We start from the raw sequence: 24,499 nt of genomic DNA on the forward strand, positions 1-24,499 counted from the left end.
GTGTTCAATAAGTAATTGGAAGCTCAAAAGGGAAAATGTGTTGCTGGCTTGCTTTGTTTTGCTTTTTATTTCTTTGTGTTTGCAGATATCTTTGCTTTTCTCTTGCAGAAAAATTCCCTGGAAATTTTTTTTTAAAAACATTCTCTGAAAGAACCTTAAAGGTCTATGTTCACAGCACCAGCAAGCCTTCACAAGACAATGCAGTCAGTTTAAGGACACAATCACTGTGATATTTTTTGCCTTTTCCCTCTTCACTGTGATGCTGAGTGGGTGATTATAGCATTAGTTAATGCAAAGTGATAAAACTGATCATCTAAATGCTTCTAGTGTGTGTGCCGTCTCCCCCTGCCCCAAACTTCAGGAATTCTCCTGACCCAGTAGGTGCCATTGCTGTATTTTCCTCTTCTCACCAGGGAATTAACAGAGCACCCGTGGCTGAAAGGAAGCAGGAGTGCCTTCCCACTCGTTTCAGCGATTAAAGCACTACTCATTTTTGTATTGCAGCAGTCCAGCCTGTAGGAAGAGTTGTACTGGGCTAGCTGGTGTAGGAACACAGCACGAAAGGAGCGGCTCTGCTTTCTGAAGAGCATACAGTAAGCTTGAACGCAAGCAGATGGGAAAGCACGCACAAAACAAAATCAGTTAGAACTGTGTGTTGCAAAGTATTCTTAGAGCATCAGCTGCCATACATGTAATCCCAAACCACTGTAAAAATCACATCAAAGCAGGAGTTTTGAGGAGGGATGAAGGGTACTTGTTGTTTTGATTAACAAGCGGCAAAGGTCACAAGCCTCTTAATCCCTTGGAATCGGCACCTGAACGTGTTAGGCAAAGCAAAGCTGTTGCAAAGGGAGAATTTCATCTTGTGCTTGTTAACCTGCTAATCATCCTGTAAATAGATCATTGAAATTCAAGCATWTACGACTTGAGAATTCGTGGAGCAAATTGAAGCACAATGACCGTTCATAACAGCCAGGACTAAAGAGAAAAACAAAGGCCTGAAAATGGTGCACACACCGACGAGCCTTTTCCAGCCAGCTGAGGAATGCTTTAAGAGCATGATCCCGAAATCTTGTTATCCTTTTGTCCTCAGCTTATTAAACTGCAGAACAGTGTCTGGCTGTGTCTCCCCTGATTCCCAGTTCAAACGCTTGCGCAGTCTGACATGTTGTGCCTCTCTCCTGCCTGTTAAATGGTCTTGTTAAACGATCGTTAGCCAACTTTTTGCGGCCACTTTTCTAATGAATATTTTCAGTTGCTGCAGGCTGATGCACAGAATGTGGTAGCACAAGGATAAACACAGCAAGGAACAGAAACCTGTTGCTTGCTTAGATGCGAGAGCAGGAAAGTGTCTTTTCTGCCTGTTCCCGTGTAATTGGCAATGATTGATTTTTTGCTGCTGGGTGCATCCTTTATCATCTAGCTTCAGGAATTGTATTTTGGGAACTGCTGTCAGCATTGTTTCCTGCAAAGCTTATACTTGCTTCTCTTCCCTCCCCCAGCTTGCAGAGAGTTTCTTAACTAATGGCAAGTTTCCAGCTTGTAGGATTGCATTGCTGGGATGCTGTACTTTTCCAATTGTTTCCAAGGGAACAGTATCAGTACTTGGGGCTTTTGGTGGGCTTTTTGTTCCTTTTTCCGTTTTTTTTTAACCTATAAATCTAAGTGCGGCCTGAGCTTCAGAGTATTATGAAGAACTGTGTTAGGGAGTAACTTTGGTTTTGCGTGTGATCTGCTTGCAACAGTTTAGACGGGTAGAGTGGTTTTATTAAATTTCACAGTTTGAATAGTCTAGATAAAAAAGCTTTGTAGCCAGCTGGCTTGTTGTGATTTCCRGGATAGTTAGCACTGTTATGGATCTGTCCGGTGAGGATTTTTGAAATGACTGCAGTGTTTTGAGTAGTGATCTTAAGCTCTTGAGAAAAGCTATTTCAAACGTTTTTATAGTCTGAACGTCCATATGGTAATCCATAAGCTGAAGGAGCCTCTCCGGGCTCCCTTACCTGTCGATGGCTGTCGAGTTAAATGAATGTTTAACTTGCCAAGTTTTGACCCCCGTAGGGTGAGCATCCTTTAGGTGAGCGCTTTCCCTGTGTGGGTCACAGAAGTATGAAGATGTACAACTTCAGGAAGTTTTACAGACTCTCAGACTGGGGGATTTTGCCAAAGATGGCTGATTACTAGTAGCACGAACTCTCTGCTGCAGTAGGCAGTGTTTGTCACAGATGCTTGTACGCACGTGCTTGGAAGCCTTCAGGAAAGAGTTGTAACTAGATTATCAGAAGCTCCTGTGTTTCATGGAAAAAATCATCTGTTCTTGTTTGTCTCTGCAGCATTAACAGGGGACTGTGATTTCTTTTTCTGCATCATTTACCTTACTTGAGAGAGGGGGTTTCTCTCYGCAGCGTGTCCTTTTCTTTGCCTCTGGCTTAGGTTCTCCAATAAACAGGCTTGCTCTTATATTCTTGGTTTACCAGCTTGTATATCCAGGCTTGCTGTTGCCCTGTTTTGAATCTCCCCTTGGATTAGTATTTTATTACCTCTCCTTTTGGCCGGAGATGTTGATCAGCATTTGGGATCTGTGTTTCTGTGTTGCACTGACCTGATTAAAAGAGTTAACAAAGAAAATAGGTGTTTTCTTGAATACAGGAAGACTCGAACAGGAGCCAGATTCATCATTCGGTTCCCAACTTCTTTCTAGCTAATGCGCCAACGAAAAGCTCATAGCTCTCTCGTGGCAACAGCACACACTTTGCCCTACTGGGAACCATAAACTTCTGCAGTGGTTTTGCTGACTGTCACGTACACATCTCTAACGATTTTTATTCTGCTGCTTACATTTGCAACCAAAGCTCTGGGAAAAATCTGATCTTCTGCTTTGTGTGCTTTGGACTTGGCATGGTGGCTGCTCTTATTTCATCTATTTCTCAAAGAAAGCTTATTGCAAAAAATGCAACACATGAGACCATTTCTTTAAAGATCTGCATGGACCATGTGATATTTGCTGCCTGAATTCATGGGATGACATAGATGCTGCACTTTAATAAGCAATCTGTTCCCTTGAAAATGTAATTGAAAACTTTGTGGACTGTTTCCAGACTGCCTCATCCCTTGTTTGCTGTCTCTCCTCTTCAACCTGCTGCAATCTGTATTTTTTTTTCTCCTTTGGCAGGCCCTGTGTTGCTCTCCCTTTACCATTCAGACCAGCCTTGCTTTTGTGTCTGCATCGGACCTGCCATCTCATTTCAGTTCATTTGCTTTTTCTTTCCTCTTCTATTTAGCACACTGTAGTGTTTTAATATTCAGCTTGTAAGCAAAGTGAAGCATCACCTAAAATTGTAAAATCTGTCTTTACCCCCCCAAAAAAGAAAACCTTTGATGAATAGAGCAAAAATGTGCCTGGATTGCTAGCAGGTGTGGTGTTTGCTGTTTGAATGTGAAATGTTTACAGCGCAGCCAGTCTTGTATCAACAGCAAAAGGCTGTAGCTGCTTACTCTGAGAAACCAGCTATGTCACTATGCAGTAGCACTGCTGATTTGTATCAGAAAATTCAGTTGTCTCATACTCGTAAAATGGCTTTGGGTAAGCTCCGAGTGGTGGAGATTGCGTAAATGGAAGCCAAAAGTTGGCAATCGATAGAGACTGCAGCACGAACTGAGCCATTCTGACTTGCAAAACGTACTCGCCTGAAGATTAGGTCGCTGCTACAGGTTGGATGCCCAAAATTGCTAATAATGTTTGAAAATATGCTCATCTTTTATGTAAAAAAAAAAAAAAAAAAAAAAAAAAAAAGCAGAGAGCAGGGAAAGAAGTCTGTAAGGATGAAGGGGAAAGAGATGCAAAATGATTTTTCCCGTGATGTATCCATGCATGCTACATCCATACGCTCGGCTTCCTGCATGCAAAGCTGTAGTGAGATACTGAAACAAGGGAAATCCTGCAGACTTACTGTGCTCCTGTAAGCCTGCCAGTTCTGACCCTACCACAAAGCCCTTCTTATGGCTCATCATAGATATGCCCGGGCAATTATGTTTAGTAGCTGATCTGTTCTCCATGGATTTCTCTACCCTCTTTTAGAAACTATTTTTAAAATGTTTTGTCCTCTCTTGCATCCTGTGGCAGTGGGTTCCGTAATTTATTTGTGCTGGGTGTAAGAGTTCTTCAGCTGCTCTAAGTGTGAGCTCATGTTGCTCACGCATCCCAGAAGCGTTCCTGAACAAGCAGAATGTGGCCCACTGCTGTATGTGCTGTTGTATGAACTGAATTCCTCCTCAGGCAAGGACAGTTATTATCATCTTTCCTCCTCTTATTCCCCTTTGCATGCAGATAGCTTCATACTGCTCTATTCTTGCTGAATCCTGCAATCATCCTAAGTACTGGACTTGGAAATTCCACTGATTCAAGGCTGCTGCAGTAAACTGTCCACCTGACTTAGCTACAAATTTAGTTACTTCGTGTTTTAGGTTTTTTGGGTTTGTTTTGTTTTTAACTACTACTCTGAAGTTAATTTGCAGTATATTTTGCAAATGCGTTCTTCCTGTAGGTGGCTTATTACTTCTGGATGCTGTGCAAATAGCAGCTATTCTACATGTGTTGAAAGCAGTAGAAAATGTTTATTGCTTCTTTTATGTGCTATTACTTGGGTAGCCCATATGCACTGTACAAAGGGGAGCAGAAGAGGACTACTTGTCTGCAAAATTAGGAGTTGCACAGCTTTCACTCATCAAACAGCAGCTTTTTCATTCATGAAACAGCAAATTCTTGGGAGGCAATCATCTCTCTGAATTTTAGGTGAGTCTAGTGTTGGCATATCCATCACAGCTAGTGTTTCTGTCTGGATAATCAATGGAAAGAAATGAGCTCTTCTGCGATGCACTCACAGGATCTGTGCTAGAGGCTCTCTCTGAAGGTGATGAATGGCACCCTGGAAGTGCAGTTAAGTGAGTCTAGCCAGCTCTGATGTAGACATCTCCATTGTAGCCTGCTCCTAGAGTATGATTCATCTCCCCTACAATTAGAAGTCTGCAGTGCAGGCATCTTCATCACAGATGAGCCTTCACAATCTCCTTATACTCTTTGGAGATCTCAGCACTATAGTCAGGGGAGTTCAGGCCATGATTTGTCTGATCAAATATACCCAACCATTTCAGGTGAGCAGACTCTCAGGTGTGCTCTGCTGACAGTCAAAGTGGTCTTTAGTGGACAGCTGGGAAGAGTCCAAGGACAAATTAAGCATATTCCTTGATAGGTTTTTCTCCTGTCACTTGGCTAATTACTCTTTGAACATACCTAGGTCTTTGATACTCTGTTATCCTGGAGCAGTGATAAATCTATAAGACCATTTCATTTCAGACACCCTCACTCGTGTATTGTGAGACAGTGTTAATAATCATTCCCCATTAACGAGACTGAAGAGTCCAATCTAATTAATCTTACCTCAGATGGAAGCCACTCCACCAATATGGAAATCAGACTTACTGCTCTGTGGTCTGTCACTGCTGGAGAACTGTTTAAAAATTGTATTTTATTTCCTGTTTTCATTTCTGCTGGTGCTGAAGCCACTTAGTGGAAGTTAATACTGCAGTTTAAGTCAACCATTTCACATCTGAGCTTCAGAAATTTGGGGGAAATAGAAATGAGCCCTGGTGAATTGTTACTGTTTGTTTTGTTGACTTGCTCTAAAATGTCTTCTGCTGAAACTTCAGATTGACTCTGTTCCTGTAGCTTGTCCCACATAAAGATAGGTTCTCACTTAGGAATTTCTCTGAGGTCCTCCACTCTGAATGCCAGTGCAGAGAGTTCAGTTTATATATTCTCATACAAATAATTATTTTGAAACCTCCTAGGTTTGAAAAAATTTAGTGGTGTTCAGCTCCATATTTCAACTGTCTGTTTTTTAGTATTAAGGGACTCAATTTCCTCTGGTGTGTTTGGAGGTCATTTCTTCGTTGTGTTCCTTAACTTTTTTTAAGGTATTTTTGTCTTTGTGAGATGCATGTAGTTCAGTTGGCTTCTATTGTAACAGATTTATTATTGAAGAAGACCGCATATTGCAGAAATATGATCATGAATATAATGACAGGAAGGAGAGTGTAAGAAAGATGCCTGTGCAGGGTCTTTGTTCTTGAGATCTTAATGTGAATGAGAAGTTTTTTTAAATGATGCAATAAGACATGGAATGGTACAAATAATATACTAAATGGTTACTCCTATCATAACAGAACATGTTCAACACTAAAGTGTTTATTTAGAGACTGTCAGGAGAATGTAATTTGAGCATTTGGGTATCTCACACTCATAGGAAAGTTGTCCCTAAACAGAAGAAGAAAGTAGTCTTGATAGATGAAGCTAAAATGACTTTTGTGCATATGAAAGAGAATAACGTTTCTGCTTCAGAGCTTGCAGAGACAGAAAGGCAAAACATTTGTTTCTGTTTTAACCTATTCTGCCCCCCCCCCTTTTTTTTTATTAGGTCATATCTGACCCCGGTGCGGGATGAAGAAGCAGAATCCCTGAGGAAGGCACGATCCAGACAGGCCCGACAGACTCGCAGGTCTACACAGGTGAAAAGGAGTTCCTCATGTTCATGTGCAGGATAAAGAGGCAGTGTTTCTTTTGCTCTTGTGTAACAACAGAGTTACAGCTACGTCTAAGTCAGAATGAGAACAATTTGGATAGCTGATTCTGACAGCTCTCTAGATCTCGCATCAGAGAAACTAATTTTCTCCATCTGTTCACAGTGTTTCCCCATTGTATCAAAAGGCTGAAGGCATTTTTGAACCATTTAATCTATTGCTTAGGACAAGGAGATTTTTTTACCATCTCTCCATGTTGGAGAGATTCTGGCAAAAGTTCCTGTGAACAGTTATTTCAAAGTTCTCCTCCAAGTATACATGAGTTAGAATTCAAAGTTCTCATTTCTGCAGTTTATCTGCCCTTAAGTATGTAGTTTGATCATGTATATTTGGGTTGCATTGACCCAGTGATTGCATAAGTACACTGAGAAGTGTGTTAAAGTCAACCAAATCCTTTTCTTTGTGTTAGCTTAAAGTTGAGGCCCAGAAGCATTAGCCTGGCCAGATATTAGTATGCTGGACATTGTGAACTTGATGCCTGACCTGGAAGACTTGAAATCTAATTGCACAAAGAAGAAATTTCTCTCTCTTACCTTCTCTCTAGGGTGTGACACTTACCGACCTTCAGGAAGCAGAGCGAACCTTCAGCCGGTCTCGGGCAGAACGGCAAGCTCAGGAACAGCAAAGTGAGAAACCTGAGAGCACAGAGCCTACTGAAGACAGCAGTGAGAGACAGGAGACCCGGCCACGGTGGAGCAGAAGTACAGATGAGGAGGTGATCCTCCTGGCCTTACTTCTCATTGCTTCACACTTGATGAAGTCATTTAGGATAGCTGAGAAATTTCTTGGGGATCTCTGTTTATTTTAGGTGGGGGGGACAGACTTGCTGGAAAGGGAATAGTGCAGGAGTACTTCTCACCTCAGCAATCTACATGAGGAATGTGGACATGTAGGTGTTAGAGATCAGCTAGTCCTTTGCTCTCCACTGAGAATATCACTGTTTTATCTCTTGCCAGAAAATGAAACTTTGTAAATCACAGATAATTCTGTCTATTGATAGATTTGTGGCCTGAATCCATCCTTGTTGTATGGACTGGACTGAGGTTTTGTGTTAACATTTTTCACTGATATTCTCTGTGTAACTAGAAAGCTAGAGAGGCCAGTTTTCTCCCCTGCCACCACTCTTTTTATTTTTATTTTTTTAACTCTAAAYAATTTGTTTCTATCAGATAACTTGTTTGTCCTGTTATAGGTGGTAGGGAAAACCAGACTGATACCACACTAGTGATGGGAAGGTGCTCTCACTTTGTGACTATACAATGTTTTTTACATTCACCCCAGTCTGATGGAATGAACTGTACCTGATCTGGTGAGTGGAGGTCATCACTTCCAGCAACAGTGAAGAAAACAATGCAGTCTAAAAGATTTTGTCCATTATCCAGTTACCTGCAACCCCACATCCTATAGTTCCTCTTCATTCTACTAACTTTTGTCATGGCTGTTTGTTTATAGACTGTCTATCGGCGATTAAGGTGCCCAGTACAAACAGACAAACCTACAACACCTGTATCTCCCTCCACATCAGCACCTCTCCTTTATACAAGCTCTTACCTGACTCGAGCAAATAAGTATCTAGATCTTGACTCTGTGAATCCAGCAGACTTCAGAGGTGCAGCCACAGAGATGGAGAAAAATGGTATGTATCCAGCAGAATGAAGAACAATCTGAAAGTGTCAGATCAGGGATTTTCATGAGTTTTAGAACTTTCAGTATATACAGACAGACACAGTAAAGTTTACTTATTATTATGAGAGGAGTGGTACAAGATGTTATTCGTTTAAATGGAATTCCTAACCTAGGATACCAACCCAGAGCACTGCACAGCATATTTCATATAACAGAGGGAGGTAAAAGGATGTTTCTCCCTTTTGGGTAACTTACTGAGATAGTAGTCTGGGGAACTTTTAGATCTTGGAGTTGGAGGGAGTGATTCCACTAGTACAGCCTGTCCTCAGAATAAAACTAAGCTGGGATGGTTTGGGGAGAGCTGACAGGTAGGGTAGTCTCTCTCTGGGCTCTGATAAAGGAAAGTGTGTGGGTAGCTAGATGTAATGGGGCACTGGGATTCCATTTCATTTCATTTAATAACTGTGGGGTAATACAACACAAGCCAAGATGACCTTGGTCAGTTTGAAAAGAACCCCGGTGCCTTAGCAAAAGCACAGATGTAAATCACTGAAACCAAAGCAGTCTTTCTTTGCTTGACTAGAGTGTGAAGATCAAGATTTAGACGACAGATCTCCAAACAAACAGTCAATTCGAGAGAGGCGGCGGCCAAAAGAGAGGCGAAGAGGCACTGGCATCATTTTCTCAACAAAAGACGTGAGTTTTAATTTCTTAAAGAAGAGAAACTCATTCTGTTATATTCAGGGTGAATTTCCTTCCAATTGCAAGATTCAAATTTTTTCCAAGAGTCATTTGATTTCACATTAGTCCTTCCCTGTCCAACAGTATTTCAGACTGGCAGTTCCAAAGGAATCACTTCCCTGTTTGGACCATGTAAGATCGAAACAGCAGGGTTTGGGAGGCCTATTTTTGAACCACAAATCAGTGTGATTTTTGCAGAATTCTGAGATAGCCCACATGGGAGAAGAGAGATTAGAAGTCTAGTTTCTTTGGAAGAAGGAGGTCATGAGCCACTGGAAGTATTTTCAAATTCCTTTTGAGCCCAGATCTGGCTGCCCTTTAGCCCCCCTTGCAAAAGGGAAGACAATGAAGAATAAAACCGGTGTCTGGATCCCCTGTGTAGCATCAAAGAACACACGCAGCATATAATGCGGAAGAGCTCTCTGTCTCGTAGTCATTTTTCTTAGTCCTGGTTTCAAGGGGATTTCTCCAGTCTGAGAGAAGAAAGCCAGTCCTTGAAGCCTTGATTAGAGAATCAGGTAGGAAACTAGATCACCTTTTTCAGCAGGGGAATAAATACTATGAAATCATGGTTAAGAAGTCTGCAACAATTCTAGTCCAGCTATGGACATATAGGCTTCCTCCTGCACCTCAGAGGTGGAGGCTTCCTGCACAATACTGTGGAAACACCTAGTAGGCCAGCTGTAGATATGTTGAATCTTTGGAATTACAGATAAGTTGAACAGGGCTCTACTGGAAATGTCAGAACTCCCATCAAAAGACCTGTTTCAAAAACACCCCCTTTTGATTATTTTCAAATAATTCTTAATTTTTGCACATGGGTACCAAATGTGATTTCTTGCTTATTTTTGTTTTTCTTTAGTTAAATGTTTTACAGCTTGTCCAGTTGTCTACAGGATTATTGTAGCAACATTACTGGCTTCAGAGCAGGAGGAAAATCATTTCTCTTCTCAGAGTTTTTGTTTGTTTCCCCAGTTATCTCTATACAAAACTCCAGATACAACTTTTGTAATACCTTGAGTTCTATATGGAATCAAATGTGATGTCATGATAGTCTGCCATTGCTCCATAAAATCCTAGAGCACAGCTATGGAGCTGTTACAAGAGGCAGTGGGAAGTATCTGCCAAAGTGCAAGCTGTCTGGCATGGCTATTCTTTCCTTCTGGAGTCTTTTTGAAGTGGAGAATATTCTTTGTAACTCAATATTATGTTGACATTTCAGACATGTGGTCATCTCAAGTGTCAAGGCATTTGTTTCCTAAGCAAGTTAAGGAATATTACTCTTTCTCTTAATGACCAAAGTCTAGTCTTCAGGAGCATCGAGTCACAGTAGCCATCTCAAGAGGGTAGTTCTATCCCCAGGACTAATCTTCTAAATGGCCACGAGGTTACCAAACCTGATCTGATAATCATCCAATAGCAGCCAGCCAGACATTTATTTTGACAGAATTTTTCTTAGCTTTAACATCCAAGAGAATTTGGAGGAAAGCACCCTACAAATGGGTGTCATTTGGGGTGCTTGCATTTAAAAAATAAATCTGCCGCCCTACAACACTCCCAAACTCCAGACATGCCACAATAAAAACTCCACTGGTAAGCCACTCAGCTACCTGTGGAAGTTTTCTCAGCTGTACAGAACATCAGGAGATAAGTGATTTCCCCTTTGCTATGTCTGATTCTGTTCCCAAAGAGCATGCAGAACACCTGTAAAGCTTATTAACATGTGGGAAAATTTGGTGTGCTGTCAAATGCTTGCACCATTAACTCTGTTTAAGGTTCTTGCAAGTAGGCTGCTACAATACAGTTTTAACTACTTTGGGGAATATAGTTGACATCTGTTTTCTCTGTTGGCCTGGTCAGATAAGTGCTCTGAGCAAAATTCACTCTAGGTATCCTTCCTAAAGACTGTCCTCAAGCACCTACCTATAAAAAGAGTCTCTCACGCATACTTTATTAGAAACTTCCTCAGATCATAAGCAGTACATTATCTTGCTGTGATAAAAAAAATTTTGTTAATCCCAAGGCTGCCTAATTATATTGGGTGTTTTGTTTTGTTTTTTTTATCCTAGGATGATGATGAAGTTGATGGAAACGAGGAAGTGAAGGAAACTCGGGTAAGTGAAAATGTATGTCTAAATAGCTGGTGCTTYACTCTCTTGAATGGTGATGGCAAGAGGTCTTCTATGGCTTCACTTTTGTTRATACAAGAGATTCAAGCTCTATTCAGGAGCTGAGTACAAACTGGGAGGTAGTTCTGAGTAGCAGATTGCTTATTGAGTTTTGTTCTGAAAGATGCAGAATATAGACTGGCCTAAGTTCAAAAGTTTGCTCTTTATGAACCACATAGACAGTTCTCAAACCCGAAGGGACTGGAGCCGAAGCAGGGGTGAATGCGTTACTGAAAGCGCTGTCAGAAGCTGCCATGTCTGGGGAGCGTGGCTGTCAGGTGTCTCGAGGAAAGCACATGACCTTGTATCTCAGAATTGTTCTGACACTGTTATTTTGGACTGTATGTTTTGAATTTCCAAAATCTGTTCTCTTGTCTCCTCGTGGATTTGTTTCCTTTTGGGAAATTGTCTTGCCAAGCAACACATCAGAGCTCGTTCTTTGTTTCCCTGTTCTTGCAATAATCCCATTATCCTTCTATTCTTTCCTTGGTAACGATTATCAAGTTCTTTCAAATTGACGTGGTTTCTTTTGTTTTTGTCTGTCTTTGTCGAAAGCACATTTGAGCCTGACAACATGACTTTGACAATGGATTTAGGCTAAATTCCCAAACTGTTAAGCAGTATGTGCAAGACCTGGGAAAAATAGCAATCTTAAGGTTGCATAGGGGTCAGCATGCTGCGTGATGTTAGATCTTGGACAGAAAATGTTAAACTTAATAGTCGTCCTTTTGCATACCCTGCCGTGCTCTAGAGGGATTGAAGCATCATTTTATTGAAAAGCTAGATGGTTCTTTGCTCAGAGTTTTCAGTTATATTCTTTGGAGTACACTTTTGTTTTTCTTTTTGCAATACTGAGTCAAAATGGGACAAAGTCACAGTTAGCCTTATGGGGACCAGAGACTTGGGCTAGGATGGCTCTTGGTATGTGCTCATCTTTCAGTGCTGGCCTTTGCCTTGCTAATGCTTACTTTGCAAATGGGAAATGTAGGACATTCCTTCCCACTATGTATGTTAGAGAGGAAGCACCACCTGTTTTAAGTAGCCAAGCTCTTTCCACAGGAGATTCTGTTCATGGCGTGTACAACTTTGTCAAACCTTCCACTTAAGTGACTGAATCTTTCATGCAGGGCATCACCCTTAAAATTGTTTTGAAACTTCTGCAATCTTGCAATGAGATTGAAGGAAGGAAATGTGTTTTGTGAAGTTTAAAAATAATGATAGGGACACCTTGTTTTCAGTAGCCATGTTTTGAAGTAGGAGTCGCTAGTCTTGTTCTTCTGGAAAGTTGTCCTGGATTAGCTAAATTAACTGAGATTGCAGGTTTGGAGACTTCCTTGAGTCTAGTACTAAAATTGCTGAAAACTCTATTGAGCACAGTCCTCACAGCTTTTGTACATGGGTAAACTATTTAACAAGGACTCAGCATATGTTTCTGCCCAAGAATGCAGGATCACCCAGTCTTCTGCAGTTAATGATGTTGTCTTCCCCTGAATTAATAGCAAGGAATTGTCCTGTCTTACTCTTCCCACAATTTTCTTGTGGGTTCTCACCGAATGCACAGCAACTTCCCTGCAGTTCCCTTGGCCTCTTTTTGCATCTGTTTTGTGGCAGCCGTCTCCCGTTTTCTGCTTATGCACCTCACGTGTGTTGGAGCCTGATTTAGACTCTCCYTCCACTATGCTGATGCTTTTTTTCCCCCCCCTTTCTCCTAGTCCTCTTGTTTTTATCCAGTTTCCAGTTCTTTTTCTTTACTGTTTGCCTCCAGGGTTGTGTATCTTATCTTGGTCACTCTTCCTCAATTTGTTTTACAGTTCAAATCAGTGAGATTTCTGTCCTGCTGATTGGCCATCAGTTCAGCAAGAGTCGCTAAGCAGCTACTTTTTTTGAATCTAGAGCCAAGCAGGAAATACAATTAAAAATCATTCATTCATCAATAACCAAGTTGCAGTTCTGGGCTGGCAGGTGCCTGCATCAGCGTTGTGAACTCGAACTCACTGAAATGTCCCAATTTATTTGCAGAACTCCAGAGGTTCCCCTGAGTTCATGTGAGCAGATATGTTTTTCCCCAGTGTTTACATCTTGGCTAATACTAGGAAGATTTTCACAGGCACCAAAAAAGGCCCTACTTGAATTCCCTCTTCCAAAATGTGCAGCACTGGAGTTCAGCAAGGAAAGGTAGATGCAATTTTTGAAAAATGAGAAAATACATGCTGTTCTAATTCTCAGAAGTGGATGAATTATTTTGGCTGAAGCTTTTGAGCACCAGTGTGGGAAACCAGCCCAGACGCTTTGGCTGAGTTGTAGGCAACGGAGTGCAGTCTCGTAATAGGATGTGTCAGGCAACCTTCATGTGTTTTGCTACCAACTCCGCCTTTCTCCATGTGATGTAGACTGCTTGAATACATTGTGGAAAGTTGGAAGGGTAGACAAAGTTTTATTGTGGAATAAATGTTCAAGGGAACAAGGACTTCAGCTGGAAAAACCCTCTGGGGAAGCAGCTTTAGGAGACTTTTTGCATGGTTCCACTGGGAAGAATATATAAAGGAAAGAGCCTTTGTTCGGCTTGAGGAGACCTGAGCTCAAACCAGAGATGAGAAAAGAGTTTGGCCTCGGTCTAGTCTCCATTACTCAGAAAGTAAAAATTGCAAGAGCCTCAAAGATCACATTAGCATTACCAGGCTGAGCGGTGTGGATGGACTTGTATTAGGAATCTTTTCCTGCTCATTGCAAGCCAATAATTGTGAAATATCAGTGAGAATCGGGAGTTGTGGGATCAGAGTTTTAGCTGGACAATCTTTATAGTTTTATACGAATTAATGGTTCTAGTTTTGGATGTAGCATTTGGAGGATAATAATGAAGACTAAAGAGAATGATCCAGTGTCACATTCTGGAAAGGGTTTTCCTTATTCCTGGCTCTTCTGGTTTTGACTTGTAGCTGACTTCTATCATCCCTATGACATAGCAGGAGAAACTGGGCACAAATCTGGAAGAAAAGTGCATTTTAAATGATATACCGTGCCTAACAGAAGTAGAAAAACACTTGTAATCATTTGAAGAATTTTATCTCCTTGCATTTCTCTTCAGTGGCATTAAAAATATGCCTCACCCATGTGTTGTACAGTTTATCAAGGGCAGTTCAGATTTTGTAACGCTTAGTTCTGTGCAGTACCGTGCCTTATAACTGTGTGGATTACTGCAACATCTTACAGAAAGATTTAAATACAGTGGAACACACTGAGTGTCATTTTGTGACGGAACAACTTTCTGGGCAATAAAAGTGTCAAAGAAAACATCTGTTTTCGTGAACTTCCTCCAGGATAGTCTGTATAGCACAATATAAAACCCAGACACATTAATGGAATTAACTTTTATGCAGGAATAACACTGAAACATATGATTATGGATTTAGATCACAGTAAGTTTATTAAATAAGCTTCATCCCTGTCTCGCTGTGTACTTTGATTTATGAGACTTGAGTATTTTAAAGTCTTCAAAACACCACTCAGCCTGTTCTGTAAACATGACCTTTTCTGCCTAGTTGTAGTATTAATGTGAAATCACCAGATGCAACAGGATGCTAATAAAAACTGAATTCTTAGCTTAAAAGGACTGAATTTCTAAACTTGATTCTGTGGAAGGGAAGACCAATGAACTGGAAAATTCTTTATGCAAACTAAATGTCATAATGTGATAGCTGTTGCAGAGCTATAACTTGGGAGCCCTGATCTTTCATATATTCTATTTATCATCTATATTTTTGCTTTTAATGGCTCTTTATTTTCTGTGGAAAAATGCAGTTTAGCTTTTGTAATTAGGCTGTTTATCAAATTCATCTTTTTAAATAGATAAACAACCAGAAGAGCAAAAGTAGTTTCAGACAGTGTTTTGTCACTTGCCTGTTGCAGTCAGACTGCACCTAGCAGGAGCCCTAGAAATCCTAAGAACTACCCTGGATTCCACTGTTTTACCACCCTTTTATTTCCCAGTTTCAGCAAAGTGAAGTATAGCACTGTGCAGCCTGTAGACATGACAGTGGACTGTCTTTTTAAGCTAAGGAAGGATCCGAGTCCTGCACTTTCTAGACTCAGATTGCCTAATATGGTAAGGTATGTCTTTGCAGGCTGCACTGTTTTGCTGAGATACAAGGGAAAGTTGATTAGTAAAAGGGAACAAAATAGGTGCACCTCTTGCTAGCTGATACGAAAGGRAAATCTCTTGATCTACATAGCAATATGTGATACTGTTTATCATACGCCTTAGTGCTACTAGCCCAGGGTCCCTTTAGGGGAATTAGGATGCAAGTATTTTACCCTGGTTTTACCCTTGAATATTTACTTCTAGCATAGATGCAGTATGACGTGGGAGGGAAGCCATCTGGCCCATGTCCAAGGTAACGTAGGTGGTGTACTGTGTGTCACTTGCATGACTATAGTTAAATTAGAGGGTATTTAATTATGTTTAAAATAACGCTATGAGAGATTGCCTCTGTTTAATCCTGTTTTGTAAACAAAATGCTACAATGGGTGGTGTATGCTGTGAGGAAAGGAGATCTTTAAATATGTGTACAACCAGCAATATAAAGTTGAGTCTAAAATAGCAGAAAACTGCTGCAAGAACATGAGTTAGCATTTTCCCATAGAGCTTTTAGTATGCTGAGGAACAGTTTTATTGCATTTACAGTGCCCTGGATTCTTTGGGAGGTGGAGGCGGGAGACACTATAGAAATTAAGATGCATTCTGCAAATATTTCTACAAAAGCTTTTTCACATCTGCACGGATAGTTTACCTCATGATTTCTCCAGCCTAATAAGCCTATGTTGATTTTTTTCTTAACCTTAATATGTTCTGAGAGGGGCATGAGACTTGCTGTCTACTCTCCCTGTGATACAGCATCTAAGTCATCAGCACGGCTGCCCCGGTCCTATTTACAGCGCTGGGAAAGCACATTGTGCCTAAAGCCAAGCAGTCCCAGGGTGCTATGTAGACTACAAGGTTACAGCTAAATATGTTCAGGTTAATTCCTGTAATTCACCGAGTTGCTGAATTAGGAAGGTGTAATGTGAAGCAGTGTCCACAATGGAGATGAGTAACACAAACCCAGCTAAAAAATGATCTGCGAGTCCTGGGGAGACGAAACAAAACAGCGAGAACTCCAGGAATGATTTACAAGGTCATGGAGTCTTAACTATTTAAGGTAACTGTAACTTCTTGTTTAGTAAATTACCCTCACGATTCCAACTTAGTCCAAGGTGACTAATCTTTTCAAGTGGTCAGTAATTTCTTTTAAAGCTATGGAGCTGAGGTTAGCAAGGTCCTGCTCCTTTGCCTACGTAGGAGCCATCTCGCGGGTGTCCTGGGATCCTTTTGCTTTCTCTCCAGATAGGACTGAGAGCAATGCAATGGCAGTCTGGGTAGAGTGGCAGCGGGAGACAAATTTGTGCCATGTGTATGTGATCTCGCCACCATCAGTGGATGCAGCCTGGCCTTCTGGAGAGGGCACTGCTCATGAGTAGGGTGGCTATTGGCCTAAAGCGGTTGGCCTGAGGAATAGGATTGCTCCCTGGCACACGTCCCAAAGACAGAATAACTCTTTTTTTAATATCTAATTGTGTTAATATCTAATTGTGTTAATAATTTTCTACTTTGAAAGTTTCCTTTAGGGAAAGGAAAATATCTCTAACCGCTTAACTGCTTGTTCTAGGTTCTGCATCCTTCTGGGAGCTGACGATCGTACTTCGTTGTCAGCCTTCCAGTAGACCGGGGGATTCCTCCTGATGTAGTTGAAGACATCCTCCAAAAATTCCAATTAGCTGAATTATTTGTGGAAACAATAGTAGATGTYTGCATAGCCATTAATGGCTGTGTCATGTTTACGCAGATGTCTGCCTTAGAGAATATATGAATTGTAAATATAGGCAATTGGAGATGGCTTCAGTGGGTGCTAGCTCATGAATGTATTGCACTCTTTTCTTTCTTTTCTATTATTAATTCACCAGTCTACTGGGAAATGCTTTTTTAAGAGTCTGTGGCAAAGCCCCTCTGAAGCGGGCAGCCCTTGTTGCCCGCAAGGACCAAGCAGAATGGTGCATTCTCATGTTTAGTTAGTGAATGATCTGTCTCCCGGATATGTCCAGAAGGAGTAAAAAGCAGAAGCTGCATTGCCATGTGACTAACAAGGAGTGAAGAATAATCTACATTTGTCTGGAAAAATGAAGTCAAACCCCCTGAGAATAAAGTACCCTTTGGAAACTACCCCTGTAGGAAAAAATTGTGCGTTCCAGTGACTCAAATGTGTTGATGCTGTTTGTCACCCTTGTCTTTAAAAGGTTGCTTTTTTTCCTCTGAGTTTATATTCTCCCACATGCTTCTGTTCAGAAAGAAGCGTTGTATTTGAAATGTCGTTGTTCGTTGTTTGCTTTTAGCCGCGGAGTTTCCTTTCTATAAGTAACATTGGCAGAAGCTGCTTTGTTATTTGGTATGTGAAGATGTAGAATCCTTAAGCTGTAAAACTCCTTCCTGGCAGAAATTTGTCACCAGCTTTGGTTTTCACTCCTCAATACACTTTCTTCACTCGTTACAGTAGGTACCTAGTACGTAGCTGGTGCTGGGCGCTGGTTTTGTGTAGTCTTTTTTCATTGCTCCTAGATTTCATCCTTGAGAGCGAACATAACCTTCTAATACTGTACCACAACCTGTTGCTGCTGTGGAAGGAAGGCCAGAAATAGGCTTGAAACATAGTAAGATAGGAATGCGTTGAAGTTATGCATTTGTTTGGCCAGTGACACTAAACTATTGGTTTGTGTCAGCCGGTTGCCTCCATACACAAGCTAACACAAAGGTTTTATAACCATGGGGCGGCTGGGTTGGGTGGGAGGTATGCAGGATCTGATGAACCTGGATTAAAGAGCAGAATGGAGCATGTCTCTGTTTTGAGCGCCCTCTGAGATTTTCATTTCTCTATTCATGTCACATTTTGGAAAGTCCCTTTTAGGCTGGAGTGGCTGTGTTTACATCTGGTTCTTACACTGATGTTCACTATCTTTGTTTCCCCAATATGGCCTGTTGGTATCACTGTGAATTGCTGCTGCAGTTCTCTTTGTAACTCAACGTGTTTGTGCTTCTTCCATCTTTTGTAAGAAAACTGAATCGGGGAGGAGGGAAATCATCAACAAACGCTTCCCGAGTGCAACTTTTGAATGACCTTTACTGGAAAATATTGTGTTCTAACCCTGTGTTTTCCTTAATGGCAGCATTTGGTGAAATCACAAGATTTTTGCATGGGCAATGCTCTGAACTGGACTTCGGATTGGACAGTGGAAAGCATTTGTCCAATTCTTATAATGCTGCTTTTTGAACAAAACATAGTATTGACTTTGTGCAAGAAATCTGACTGTGAAAAGACAGGACMAGATTTTGGATGGCATTGAAGCAAATTAACTGTAGACATCAGTCCTCCCACTGGTGTACAGACATAGGGTTATGGCATGAAAATATGCAGTTGCTGAGGTTGCCCCAGGCCTCTCAGGTCGTAACCATGATTGCAATTACAGCCATGAATGGAATCAAATCTGTAGTCTTGGAGACGTTTATTTTAGGCAAAGTAGTCATTGCCACATCGGTCTCCCTTGAACAACAGGAGCCTGTTGCAGCAGTGATGTTGGTTGTTTCTGATTATTGGTACCRTTATGTCATCTATTTCTGTAACCTCTTTAACATCGTTTTCTTCTGGACATAATGAACCTAGGAGAATGAAATCCTTCTCCCTCTTCCAGAAACTCTTCTTTAAATGCAGTTCCCTACCTCTGAAGTTAGGGAAACCCCTAGAACTGTTAGCAAACACCCATCCATTCCTTTAGTCTCTGTTTCAAATGCTGTCTTTGAATGTTCAAGGTGCCTTGTCCATTCTTCCAAAAGTTAATTCTGCTCTACAGAACTGTTGGAATACTTTTCTCCCGCATGCATAATTTGACACTTACAAGTGCTAAAATTAATTTTATGTGCTCAGATTGTTGCTTTTTTAACTCTCTTCATTCCTGCTTTCTATTTTCTATGTTTGTAAGAAAAAAAAATGAAGTTTTTTATTTATAATGTGCTATTCTCAGCCCACACTAAAATTATCTGCTTTTGCTGCTTAATGCTAATCCAGGTATGTCTGATGGGTATAGCTTCTAGCCTTTTTATGATAAATTTAGCGATGGGAATAAAACAGTGGGTATGACACTGTAATGTGCAAATGTAGAATGTCAGCTGATAATCAGATGTGTGCGTTTAGGAGGCTAGGAAGATCCTTGCCTTCTGCATAGCTTCGTATCTGCAAGACATAATGCCAAGTCTGCTCATGGGAATCCTAGTCAGTGCACTGCAGATGAAAGCCTATTCACTTCTACAGTTTGTATTCCATTTATGGCAAACTGCTGCAGTGCCTTTACATCACGTTTACAACGGAACTTTTATTGCCTGCCCAGTAATTTCTTTGCTACAGTCCTTCAGCCTTCTGTTGCTGAACATACCCATTGCTGCCTTTTTCAGTTCTAAATAAGCCTTGTGAAGCTATAATTGAACCTGTTAAAGCTTGCATATAATTTTGCAGTGATTCATTTACAGTGTTTTAAAGTGGTTTTTATATAGCGTGTATTTTCAATCAACTTTTCATTATCCAGAAAAGCAGTGGGTTGGGTATTATAGTCAATACAGCTGCTACGGCTTTGACCCTGAATTGTCCCACATAACCAACACTCGACTCTCTTGATTGTTACAATATTTCTGCAAACTGGATTAGAGTTCACAGATAATGCAGAGTTGGCTGCGCAAGAAACAAGGTTTATTATTGCAACTTTTAAGACAGGCTTTTCCTCGTATCTCTGGGGTCAAATAATGGTGCTGCGAGTTTCAAATCAATCGATTATGCACAGAAATGAACAGTTTGCCTAGAGAACCAGCAGAATTTCTTTACACAAAAGGTGATGGGATCACTGGATAAAGATGTGTGAGAGCAGCAGCGTATGCAAGATTCAGACTTTTCTTTGCATGAGTTCCGCTTCAAAATTTTTGGTAATGCTCTTGTGACTTTCTACTGCGAGATCCCATGTAGGGGAACAAATGATTTGTGCCCAGTTACGTGGGTGTAGCAGTCAGCTACATCCGTAACCTTTCGTCTGGCTGTGGAACACCTGATGATAGAACAAAACAGTATTTCTGACTAATGTCAGAGCAAATCTCACGTTCATCGTGGGCTCTCCCTTTACAAATAGCAATGCCTGTGTCCGCTTTGAGCATAGCGGAAGACGAGTGCAAGCCATTAGATTTTCCTCCTGGGAGAAAGCAATGGTACAGTTTATCATGTGCAAAGACTGTCCACTATCTAGGGCTTAAATAATCACAAATATAGGACATCATATGGTGGATGCAGTCATATGATTTATTAAATTTTTCCCACTGTATAAAACTTCCTTAAATTCCTGTTACTACGAAGGAGAGGTACAATAAATACCCTTGCACTACGGATTTCTGTTTTGTATGCCAAATGAGTAACATGAAGGCAACTGGTAATCTAATCTTGAGTCTGTTCTCTCTAGCCTGCACCAATAGTTCAATAGTTAATGGGTATTTCATGTTTAAACTGAATTTCTCTGGCATTTTTACAAACTACTTTAGACCCAGAAGAATTATTTTACAGACATGTAGTGGTTTTGTAGCCTGGCTCCTGGAAACTCCTGCCAGGAGAGTTTATTTCACTCAGTTTCTTCAGAGAAGTGTCATGGGAATAAATGTGGCTTTAGAATTGATTTAAGTATTGCATAAAATATGAAATATAGATTTCAGTATTTCCCTGAACTAGGGCATGACTAAACATACAAACAGTGCACTCTCCTCCTGCAGGTGTAACATCCAGAAATGAGGCTTGTGAAGGTTTTTAATTAAATAGCAAACAGCTAAATTTTGTAGAAGGAGGTACCAGCAGTGTCCTGCAGTTTATTGCAGTCTTTCTTTAGCGGGGCAGGGGGGTTTACTGCTTCTCAAAGCCAAGTGAGCAAAGTGGTCCGAGTGATTCAAAGGAAAACATGAAGCGCGTTGCCTGCCTTTCCCGCTTTGTGCTGCTCCTCCAGCCGGGTTTTAACTCTCATCTTGTCTACCTGCAGCGCAGCACCGTCGTTCTTGCATTGCATTGCTTGCAACTTGTTTTGTTTAATTTAACAGAGATGTAGCCAAAGAGACCCTGCCAGAAGGTACACGAGGTGGACAGCATCCTGGAGCTGTGTGGCCCCAGTTCGTGTCCTCAGCTCACGCCCTCCATCAGCTGAGCCATGCAGCCTTGCAGGCCAGCCTTGCGTAGCTGGAGAAGGGAATGTGCTCTTCAACACCGTGCCTGCTTTGAGGAGATAGGGAGGTTTGGCTAGACATGAAAGAAAAGTCAACTGAAAGGGAAGTAATTCAGTGGCTATGTGGATGTTCTCAGGTGTTCAAGAGGTTGCAGTAAACCTGACATGGAAAATGACAGGACTTTGAGGAGATATTTTTGGAACAAATTTTCCCAAGGCTACCAAATAATCTCTCTGATCCTTCAGTGCTAGATTTATTAGAGTTCTGGTCTCCCAAGAAGACTTCTTTCCTTCTCCACTGCACTCACATGAACATGCTGTGGGCTCCCATCAGCTCCTCCTTTTGGTATACCATCTTCCTGGATATGGATCTGCCTCTCAAATTAATTACAAAAATACAGTCTAATTGGGTATGAACACAGGTATTCTTACCAAGTTTGTTTATGCATCCAGTTCTTGTCTTTGCCTGAAATATCTAGGAAGGGAGAGGACAACCATCTTACAGGAAAAGGAATGATTTTTGAAGAGTGATCGTAATCAAGACCATTGCTCTAAGTATAGAACGTATTTGTGCTGCTGTACTCAAAGATGAGAAGAAACTTTAAGATGATGTTGCCYGCAAGTACATTGTAGCATGAAGTTACAGCCTCCGCAGAATCTCATGGTGGGGTTTGTGTTCAGTGTTTGTGGAAACGCTCATGAAAGATTTATTTGCATGTCCTCCTGGTAGCTGTATAAATATTCCTAAGCAGAATAAGCACCTCCACATCTATAGCACAGAACAGACTGTAGTTGCTAACTTAGGAATGTTCTTAAGAGACAGAAACAGTCAGATCTAAACCATGACCTTGAATATACAAACATCAGGATGTGAGGASAGCAGAACTGCAAAAGAAGAGTCAGGTTTCCTGCTTACACAGGGGAAGACTTGAAAGGAAACTATACGAGATGACAAGAAGAAATTCATAAATTAGGCACTTTGTTGAAATAGTGATGAAACCTGGCATATTTTGCCATATTGCATCCCATTCTGCTCTCTTTCTCCTGGGTAATAAGGATGATAATTTTCATGCTACCCCTTCTCTTTCAAATGAGTTATTGTCCACCAAGATGCATTTTGTCAATCTGTGAGGCATCTGCACTGGATGACTAATTAATTTTTAATTAGTAGGGAACAGAAAGCTAGTTTTTGTTTTGTTTTGAGGTGCAAGCTGTGAGTTCTGTACTTTAATATTGATTTCAGAGCTCACCCCTCCTCCTCAGAAACGTGACTATGGAGGGATGCAGCAATTGTTGGTCTAGGATCAGCCTGGAGAAGAAGAAGAAAACCTGCAATTTAGAATTATTTAACCCCACCTTAGTGACTAAGCTGGGCTTTGTCAGACTTGTAATTGTTGTGCCACTCTAGTGTGCTGGTTGCCACACAGGTTAGCCCAGTTTCAATTACATGTGTAGTGGTGTGAAACTCCAGAAACTATCAGACTAGTGTGAAAGGCTAACTAATATGTGCACGTTCTATAAATACACATTGGAAAATGTCTAAATTACTTTGTTGTTGCTGTAGGGCAGAGTCAAATTCCACACTGTTGTGAAAGGAGGAGGATGGGGATGGTGAGTACAGCAGATGGAAGCTCAAAAGATCAAGGTCCTGCCACGGTCTACTTGAGCAGCAGGGTGCCTGTCACTAGCTTCTTACGTGCCTTGACTTAATTTCCATACCTGTAAAAGGGAATGCAAAAATATTGTTAGGCAAAATTAGACCTCTCCAAACTTTCCTCACCTGCAGTCAGTGAATGATGAGTGCCATCCTTCCTCTTGATGAGGTATCAAGTAGAAACCTGATCTCTAAGTGACTTTGCGTGAGAGGGACAACCGCACAGTGTCATTTCCCTCTCTCCATGCTCACTCAGCAGTGCTGCATCGCTCCTGGGTAGTAAAGGTGCTGCATGGTGGGAGAAATTAATGCAGCCACTATTTCAAGCACCATTCCCAACTATGTATGTCAGTAAAATTAGCACGATTGCCAGACAGTAGGCTAAAAAGGGGCAATATTACAGATCAACAGAGACACGTAGGTGTAGCAGTATTTATATTTTTACATGCAGCTATTTGGTCAGCAGCTGATTCTAGTTCAGGTTGGTGTGAATGAGTCCAGATCAGTACAAAGCCTTTGGTACTGTCAGCCCCAGCAGTGTGGTACTGTTTCATTAACGCTGGCTTCCTGGAGCTGGTCCAGCACGGACACCTGAGCTGAGGCCTTTCCAACAAAGAACAATGTAGCTTGCAACCTGACGGCTGCTGCGATTGACTCCCAGATTGTATTTAGTGTACGGGGGCTCTTAAATCAGTACACGCGGTGTGCGGTTCAGGGCACGTTTCCCCGGCGTTTATCAAGTGAACGTGCTGCGTATCTGTTCGGTTTGGACATGAGCAATGTCCACTCTGCCCATCAAGTGAACAATCTTGTGGCCTCCGAGACGTGGTTAATGTTGCAAAGAGCCGCTTTCCAGCGGGCTAGGCTGTACAGCAGCAGTACAGCTCAGCAAAGAGCTAGCTGGGAGTTGGCTGGAAGAGGTGCATGYCCTCCCCACCCTTTTTCCTCTTCTCCAGGCTCCATTCCGCTCCTCCTCAGTCCCCAAAGCTCCTTTGAATGAGCCTGTATTACCCAAGCAAAGTGTCGCCTTCTCACGCCTCTGAGCGGGCTTAGGAGCAAACACYGCAATCCCGCTGTGCCGCATAGGACCGCGTACACCCTTTCGTGGCATGAGCCCCTCCGCGTCCTTCCAGATAGCGCCCCTTGTCACGGCTGCAAAACGCGCGCTCGGGCTCGCGACCGGGATCTCGGCTTTGCAAAGCGCAGCCAACTTGCCCCCAACCTCCAGCTTTTAGCCCGCCAGGCCTCGGGAACTTGTAAGTTTTTCTTCTTCTTTTTTTTTTTCTTTTTTTCTTTCCTTTTTCCTACAAGTGGCAGCCCAAATCCCGAGTTGAAAGTGAATCTTTGCTGCTGG

General features: G+C 41.6%; 1 protein-coding gene across 3 annotated transcripts in view; it reads left to right on the plus strand.

The window, feature by feature from the left end:
* PPP1R12B (protein phosphatase 1 regulatory subunit 12B) overlaps window positions 1-24,499 on the plus strand; it is a 96,727-nt gene that overhangs the window by 39,716 nt on the left and 32,512 nt on the right. For 2 of the 3 annotated variants that reach the window (XM_026063771.1, XM_026063773.1), the window contains 5 exons: window positions 6,474-6,564; window positions 7,181-7,351; window positions 8,089-8,272; window positions 8,846-8,958; window positions 11,073-11,117. In XM_026063771.1, the coding sequence (XP_025919556.1) occupies window positions 6,474-6,564; window positions 7,181-7,351; window positions 8,089-8,272; window positions 8,846-8,958; window positions 11,073-11,117 (604 nt within the window). Of the gene's footprint in view, window positions 1-6,473; window positions 6,565-7,180; window positions 7,352-8,088; window positions 8,273-8,845; window positions 8,959-11,072; window positions 11,130-24,499 lie in introns of all 3 variants that reach the window. The other variant, XM_026063772.1, reaches the window with a different exon arrangement.

The sequence above is a fragment of the Apteryx rowi genome, unplaced genomic scaffold (genome assembly GCF_003343035.1).
Source record: "Apteryx rowi isolate R43461 unplaced genomic scaffold, aptRow1 scaffold_200, whole genome shotgun sequence".
Taxonomy (NCBI): domain Eukaryota; kingdom Metazoa; phylum Chordata; class Aves; order Apterygiformes; family Apterygidae; genus Apteryx; species Apteryx rowi.